The sequence below is a fragment of the Gambusia affinis genome, linkage group LG24 (assembly GCF_019740435.1).
Source record: "Gambusia affinis linkage group LG24, SWU_Gaff_1.0, whole genome shotgun sequence".
NCBI lineage: Eukaryota > Metazoa > Chordata > Actinopteri > Cyprinodontiformes > Poeciliidae > Gambusia > Gambusia affinis.
Genome location: NC_057891.1, coordinates 7,399,684 through 7,407,481, shown reverse-complemented (window position 1 = coordinate 7,407,481; position 7,798 = coordinate 7,399,684). Strand labels below are relative to the sequence as shown.

General features: G+C 38.4%; 2 protein-coding genes across 3 annotated transcripts; one reads left to right on the top strand and one right to left on the bottom strand.

The window, feature by feature from the left end:
• The first annotated feature begins 107 nt into the window (after positions 1-107).
• LOC122827187 (FUN14 domain-containing protein 1) lies at positions 108-2,764 on the top strand. 2 transcript variants are annotated; one of them, XM_044109831.1, is made up of 5 exons: positions 108-268; positions 537-705; positions 1,202-1,277; positions 1,558-1,686; positions 1,920-2,764. In XM_044109831.1, the coding sequence occupies exons 1-5, from the start codon at positions 244-246 to the stop codon at positions 1,995-1,997; spliced, it is 477 nt and encodes a 158-aa protein (XP_043965766.1). In that variant the 5' UTR covers positions 108-243; the 3' UTR covers positions 1,998-2,764. The 2 variants fall into 2 exon arrangements, with proteins under 2 accessions (XP_043965766.1, XP_043965765.1); XM_044109830.1 differs by having other exon boundaries at positions 1,558-1,692.
• Positions 2,765-3,191: 427 nt separating this feature from the next.
• cenpl (centromere protein L) lies at positions 3,192-6,330 on the bottom strand. Its single transcript, XM_044109829.1, has 5 exons — positions 6,127-6,330; positions 4,888-5,059; positions 4,545-4,799; positions 3,900-4,472; positions 3,192-3,547 (listed from the first exon to the last, which is right to left on the bottom strand). The coding sequence occupies exons 1-5, from the start codon at positions 6,144-6,146 to the stop codon at positions 3,473-3,475; spliced, it is 1,095 nt and encodes a 364-aa protein (XP_043965764.1). The 5' UTR covers positions 6,147-6,330; the 3' UTR covers positions 3,192-3,472.
• Positions 6,331-7,798: the final 1,468 nt, after the last annotated feature.

Sequence of the window (7,798 nt, the reverse complement as noted above, 5' to 3'; positions counted from 1 at the left end):
TCTTTGAAAATGTGAGTCTACATTTTGTATTAAAAAAATAAATAGTAATAACTATTTATTATTATTTCATCTATAATGTTCAGTACAGTGAAAGAAGGAATGTAATTTGGCAATAATTTTCTAAACCACTGAACGTAAATAAATGAAATGACAGCGTTTTAACCGCGTGACGTGGGAAGTCGTCATGATGTGGGCGTGGCTTAGAATTGTCAACATCCCGGTGACATAACTAGTATCTCCAAAATGGCGACGGGGGACCACAGAGAAGGTTAGCAACTGTTCTTGTTGGGATTACTGTCAGTTCTAAATTATTTTTTTGATTCTTTTTCTATAAAAGCCTAGTGTTGGAAATGGAATATATCTTTCAAACACAGTGAAAACAAACCCGCATCACACCGGGAGCTATTCGCTATATACCTAGCTAATATTAGCTACTCCTGATAAAAAAAAAAAAATTAATTAAATAACGTATGAACCGAGCACTTGAGTTTAGGGTCAGAAACAGCCTAAAATATTTCATGTGGTTAACAACACAGCAGGACAGGACGACCCAGAGAGCGAAGACGAGGTCTATGAGGTGGTGGACCTCACAGAGTACGCCCGGAGGCACCAGTGGTGGAGCCGGGTGTTTGGGAACAACTCCGGGCCGATTGCTGAGAAATATTCCGTGGCCACCCAGATCATGATGGGAGGGGTGACTGGCTGGTAAGGACATTGTGGATCGACTAAAACAGAATCTCTATGCAATTATTTCCCATCAATTAAACGATTAAGTCGACAATAATATCAGTTTAAATGTTCTGAATTACATACGATGCCTTGCAAAAGTTCTACCAATCGAAAATGTTATTTGTCCAGATTATAACAAAACAAATCGAAGTATATGTATATATATCAATTTCATGTGAAAGAAAGAAAGTAGGATGCAATCTTAAATTTGAAGAAAAAACATGTAGTTTTTCTGTATTTTAAACTAGCTCCTATTATTCTGTTACATGTCAATAAAATACAGTTTGTACTGAACAGAAAGTTTGAGCTGCTTTATGTTGTTCTATTACATCAAATCCTAAAATTTAGTTAAACTTATTAATGCATAACAAAATATGGAGACTCGCAGAGAAAATGACTACTTCTGCAAAAGGTTGTATTTTGGCTTTTACTGTTTGAGAACCAATACTCCTTATCTTATCAACCTGTCCAGGTGTGCTGGCTATGTTTTCCAAAGAGTCGGGAAGATAGCGGCGACTGCCATTGGTGGAGGATTCCTTCTTTTACAGGTAAAGGCATGGAAGCATTGAGTATGCTGCCCTAAAATAAAAAAACAAAAACGTTGTGGCATGCTTTGGAATACTTAAATGAAAAGTGAAGAGACCAGCTGCACAGCATGCTGCTCGACTGCCTAACAGCAGAAAGAGTAGCTTTGCGTGTGCTGGCTCTGGGTGGACATGAGCCTGGGTGCATGCACAGAATTGTATTCATTTCAGTTCTTTTTTTTCTGTCTGTTGAAGCAATCTCTGTTATATTTCACATTCAGATTATGATTTATTCCTCCTGCAGATTGCTAACCACAGTGGTTACGTGGAGGTGGACTGGAAAAAGGTGGAGAAGGACGTAAACAAAGCAAAAAAGCATCTGAAGAAGAAAGCAAACAAAGCAGCCCCTGAAATAAACACATTCATTGAGGAGGTAAAGGTACCTGGAACAAAGCTTGCTCTTTTTTAACCCCTTTAAAAAAACAAAAAACAAAAAAATCAATCTTGCTGATGTTATTTATCCTTTTCTAAGTTTGTCATTCAAATAAGAATTAAATGTGGTGTTGATCTGAAACAAAGCAGTGCCCTCTAGTGTTAGGTTAGAACAGCTACATCAAAATGTTTCCTGATTCAGAAAGTTTTCTTTTTTGCCTCATTCTCCTGCAGGCCACAGATTTTATAAAGAGGAACATCGTCCTGTCCAGCGGGTTTGTTGGCGGCTTCTTTTTGGGACTGGCATCCTAAAGCTGCAGCTCACACATTACCCTCCCATCTACTGTGAATCTCATCTCTACATTTATCTCCATAGTTTACCTCTTTGCCCCTTGCGTCTATTGAAGTGAGAGTAGGGGTTCTGTTAAATATGTAAGCATGATCTGTTGTGACAGTGGCACTCCTGCTTTATCCAAGTGTTTTCTTTTCTTTTAGATTCTGAAATTGACTGCTGTGGGTATCATTGTAAATATTTAAATTCTCATCAGAACTGTACATATTTCATACACTAAGAGTGTCTCAACTAATCCCAAGAATTTACTTTTTTATGTTGCTGGAATATTAGAAAAGTTAGTTTTCTCAAAGAATTGTGTATTTTCGCACCAAACAGCATGATCAAAATGCTTTTTAAATGACTGGATGGTCATCAACTGAACTGTAATTATGATCAGACTGTAGATCAAAAACAAAGTGAAAGTGTCTGGTTACTGAAAAGCAGCAACTTTGACTCATAAGCCTCTTATTGTAGTGGTTGAGAGTCCTTTAGCGTCTGTGTAGGAATAACAGCGTTGTTACGTTGTTTATAACAGTCAAACTCTACTCTTAAGTTGTTGAATTTCCTTTTTGCCTTTTTTTGTATAAGTGCAATTAGCGATATCATTATTTGTTCCTGAAGATGTTGCTAAATCTTAGGCGGGTGTTTTTTGCTGTTTGTTTATATTTGACATGATTTTGATAACCTTCTTTGTGTTTTATTTGGGTCTTTTTGGAATAAATATGCTTGAATTTGTTGAAAGTCACAGTTTTCTTAAAGTTTGCTCTTTGATCAGGACATTTACATATGCCTCTCACTAAAAAATATTTGATTAGAAGAAAAAAAAAACCATGCTCATACATCATTTCAAAGTTCATTATCACACAACTATTATGACCTATAGAAAATACATTTAAAATTCAAATAATACATGGCTCCTCTTCAGAGAGAGTTCAGTTCTAATCACAAGTTAAACTCCACATGGATGTGGTTCATTTTAGGTGTGTAAGGTATTTTAACATAGCAAAACGATTTTATAACTTATGGATACACAAACAAATGGGAGGATGGATGGACAAGATAAAGTGATGACCAAAAAACTGATTTAAACCTGAACACAAGAAATAAGGTTTGAAAATGTCAACTGTTTGCTCCACTTTTTTTCTAATCATGTCAAGGTAATACATTTCACATTCTGTACAAAATGAAACAAAATCATTTTTGCTTTTATTCATATCAAGTCACAGATAAAGTAAAATACTCACTGTATTTACAAAAAGGTGCGAAACTGAGGGAGGTGTGTATTTGAAACACCAGTAAGGTTCAGCATCACTCGTCATAATTGTGAGCAAACTAAATTTCTCTGAAGGTGCGAGTCCAAAAATGTCTGGTTTCACTTATGTTTGTATTAAAGCGGAAACTAAAAAAAACAAACCTATAGTCTGTTTTTTCTGATGGCTGCTCAGTGTCACAGCTAGATGGGCATTTTCAGGAGGGCACATTCGGTGAGCAGGCTGAAGATGCTGATTAGATATCTGCTACTGGAAACCTGAAATAAAAAGAAAACATTTGCTTCAAATAGTGTAGCGCATGTACATCACAAGTCAGGATGCCTGAAATTCTGCATCACTCCTAATTGGTCAATATAGTGGCAAAAAATACGTACTGAACATGTCAACGTTTTTCCCATCATGAATTAAATAGAGGTACCGTTATGAAATTTTCACGAGGGTGTAACGAGTCAAGAAATCCAGAACAAATGCAAATTAAATTATGCATAAGAAAGGGAACAAATATTCAATTAATTAGCTGAGAAAGAAACCAGTTGGAATCTGTCATTTATTTAGAGAGAAATCCTGCTTTCAACCACTGCACATATACACACTATGTCAATACAGTACCTTTATCTTGCCGTTGAGTTTGGCTGATCCCAGTGCAGAGGACACTTGGTTCAGTTCCCCAGCTGAAAGGTCCACCCTGAAGTGTCTGTAAAAGTGGTTCATGAGTCCCTGCATGAACCTCGTCACCTCAGAGAAGTCGATGCACACTTCATCCTCCGCCTCCCTGCTCTTCTCCGCTGAACTCTCCCTCGTGCTTCTCCACAGGTCCAGCACGTCGTCAGAGTCGACCGTGTAAGTCACCTGTAGCGGTGGCAAGACTGGGAGAGTCCAAATCATTTTCAAGTTCTGGATGTTGGTTTCCATGTGGCAGTTAGTCCATAAGGCAGCAAGCCACTGCAGAGTGGTTTGGTTGATGTCCAGAGGCCCAAAACAGCAGTCAAAGGTCCTCTGTAACCAAGACTTGACCAAAGAAGACAGGCCCTCGGCCCCTTTACTGCAAAACAGAGGTAGGCAGGTAAAATCCTTAGGAAGCGACTGAAGGTATTCAGGGTTACCGTTGATGCAGGACAACCACCCACTCCAAACCGTCTTCGGTGGATCTTCCTGCCTTGCGAACATTGGCTTCGACTGTACCTTTAAAAGAAAAACAGAGACAGGATGACGAAATGCAACCGAAAACCCTCCACGTCCGAGTCCTGTCACTACCTGGATGAGGACAGTCTCAGGGTCATCGCTCGTCTCTGCCAGCCCTTGCAGCACGGAGAAGGAGACTTTGAAGGTGTTCTGCAGCCCCCCCACCTCCACCGCCAGGCCCTGCTGCTTCTCTGCAGCAATGAACGCAGAGAGCTGCCGGGAATAGCTCTTCAGCTGGGTGTGTCTGAACTGGTAGAGAGGAGTGACGTACGACAGCTGCCACTCCGTTTTCACCAGCAACGCCAGGTGCTCTGGCTTCACTTTTTCCTTTGAAATCAATAAAATTTGGTCATCACTCCATGACTTTTGAAACAAACAGAACCATCCAACGAAGTGAAAGCCAGGCACAACTCACAGTGATGTTTTGGGACCTTGGAGCTTTCCTGCTGGTGTTCATTCTTCGTGCGGTCAGCGCCGGCGTCAGGCCAAGCCCTGATGCGACGCCGAAGCAGGTGCGGATTGACCGCCGGTAGCTCTGGCTTTTGCTCCTCCTCTTTACAACACCGCTGTGAGGAGTCCTCCCTGCACTGAAGAGCAAAAACAGATGCAGGACATTTCAAAGAACAGACTTTACAGACAGATAAAACATCTCGCTAATTCACACTTTGGTTTGTAAGATGTTCTTTGCGCACACTTGAATTCTTATAATTACTTTGGAAGTCAACAAGCTTCTGCCTTAATTCTGACAACTGCTCTTGGCAGATTAGGTAGATCATAGATCATATTATGTGGGGGAAGGAGGGAAAGCAAGGCAAATAAAATGAATTTAATCAAGACAATTTACCAGCGTCCCACTAAATTTAAGGTCCATTCCAGCCATTCCACCCTCAGATTATGTGCCTCTGAACAATTTGTCGTTCCCAACTGATTAAAGGCCTAGTAGTAAATTAAAACTTTACATTTGAATAAATGCTTGCATTACGTTGCATTTGTCCAAAGGATATAATTTTAGTGATCATAACTGCCTTTTAACAAGAAATAAGTCTGATCTAATGCCACAGCACAAAAATTTGAGTCTTTTTTTTTTTTTACAGTGGATGTAATTATATTGATTAACTATATATTGACCCTATGTTATCTCGACCTTTTTAGAATTTGAGAAATCCACAATAAACACTTTTGCACAAGAAACGCGCATGTTGACAGCTAATAAAGCTATGCCAACAGTGAATAGATGAAAACGTCTGACAACCACTGTCTGTAGAAGTCATAACTTTTCTATAACACAATTTTTATCGGAAAATTGTGCTATAAATATTTGACGAAAAGTCAAAGTTAAAATAATTCTGCTCCGACATAAAATATTGTCGCCCAAAGCAAATGAAAGCAAGAATTAAGTGATGTGAAAACTAAATCTGTAATTTAGTTTTAAATCTGTTGGATTTAAATGATAAAGTCAACGGAGATGAATAAAAGACACTCAAAACATTCCAAAGAGTACCTCACGCAAAATAAGTGGTGAGCTATTAAACTAGCTGGACGCCCCCTGTGCAAGGAGACCCACAGAGAAAGCTGTAAAAACACGACAAGTTTAATGTCGTTTTCTAAATTAATACCACCAGTTAAAAATCCAGAGATTACTGAAAAACTGTACCTTTCACTAGACCCCTCCATGCTCTGTTTACCGACCAAGGCTCAGAGGAAAATAACAGTAACAAAAACCGGAAACTAATTTTCTACTTTCTTCTTCTTTTTTATGGCGGTTGGCAAGCAACGTATTGACGTGCACCGGAAGCTAATTTTGAACAACGCGCGGTCTTCTACTTCTTCTTCTTCAATTTCTTCTTCTTCGTCTTCCAGCATTCCATCGGTTCGCTTTAAGGTACAGCCATCTACTGCTCAGTCGACACCACTACGTTTGAAATTCCATTCAAAATCACGACTTCTTTAACTTCTTATATTGTCACATTACAATAAAAGTAGGTAAAATAGAAGACCAGCAAGACGTGCTCAAGTAAGGGCAGCACTACTTCAACATATTTTTAAACTAAGTAAAAGTAAAAAGTGAGCCGTCCAAAAAGCTAAAACTGAAAAAATAAAAAATTCTTGCATATAATGTGAATGTTTAGGCATTGAATCAGATGGGCACAACTTCACTGCTAGAATTTATTTAAATAGTTGACCAAAATGATCATCTACTTCTTGCAAGAAAAACATTAAATGTTAGGTTGTAGATACTTGTATTCTTTTAAGTTCATTTTAATCTAGCGACTCTCCATCTTTGCGCCTGTATGTGAATTGCCGTGTGTGCATATTTTATAGCTCCCTTTCACATGAAACCATGTTACCATAGAAACAGGGCTCTTCTTTCTTTTTTCCCGTATGCCTGTTCTCATTTTTCAGCTTCTTTACACTTTCTTTTGATTTTCATCCATCTGCTTTGGCTGTACTTATTGTTTCTAGTCCCACATGTGCACAGTTCATGTGTTTGTGTATGTCTATGTGTTCTGACTGACTGAGCATTGAATGGAGGGATATTGAGCAGCAGATAGCATGATGACCACATCAACAGCCAATCAAATGGTTTGTACAAGCTGGTAGGTTCAACCAATGGTGGAAGCCTGAAGAGGATGTGTGAGGAGGGATGCAGCACTCCTCACACAAACTGCAGAACATACTCCAAATACACAGCACCATCTAGTGGCAAGCAATGTCCTTGTTCATTACAATCTTTGTCTCTCAAAACTATAAAAAGCGAGGCAAACCAATCTGTTTTGATGATCCCCAGTACTTTTAGAAAATGTCCTGTGGACTTATGACACAAAAAAATTACTTCATGGAAGATTTCTTGGAGTTACATTTAGAGTAAAACTAAAAGCACTTGAGAAAAGAAGCATTACAGTTAAATCATGTTTATTTGTATAGACTTTTCTGAAACAAGACAGTTGAAAGCGATTTCAATTATAAAAAACATCATACAATAATCAATTATGAAACAAGCAATAAACATTCGCATGAGTCTTATTCACTGCAGGCTTTGCAAAAAGGCCCTAAAAACGATCCAGCATCTCATATCTGGGTGTAAGAATAAGGAATACACGGAATGCTTTAACCAAGCATTGTGTACAGAAAAAAATCTGTGGAGAATATGAAATGGAGACCCCTACAATCCTGTAGGAATTATTGCTTTTTAAATTTTTAATACATTTGTAAAACACTCCAAATAAATAAGTAAATAAATAAAAGTCTTATAAAGTGGTATTTATATGTAGAATTTTGAGAAAAGAGACATGTCAGGGGAATTAATAACTCTGATTTTAATCCTT

Coding starts and splice junctions, on each gene's coding strand:
- LOC122827187 (XM_044109830.1), top strand. CDS start 244: ATGGCGACGGGGGACCACAGAGAAG. Junction 269..536: donor GACGGGGGACCACAGAGAAG/GTTAGCAACTGT, acceptor TTAACAACACAG/CAGGACAGGACGACCCAGAG. Junction 1,278..1,557: donor GAGGATTCCTTCTTTTACAG/GTAAAGGCATGG, acceptor TTCCTCCTGCAG/ATTGCTAACCACAGTGGTTA.
- cenpl (XM_044109829.1), bottom strand. CDS start 6,146: ATGGAGGGGTCTAGTGAAAG. Junction 5,060..6,126: donor ATGGAGGGGTCTAGTGAAAG/GTACAGTTTTTC, acceptor TTTGCTCTTCAG/TGCAGGGAGGACTCCTCACA. Junction 4,473..4,544: donor CTGAGACTGTCCTCATCCAG/GTAGTGACAGGA, acceptor TTTCTTTTAAAG/GTACAGTCGAAGCCAATGTT.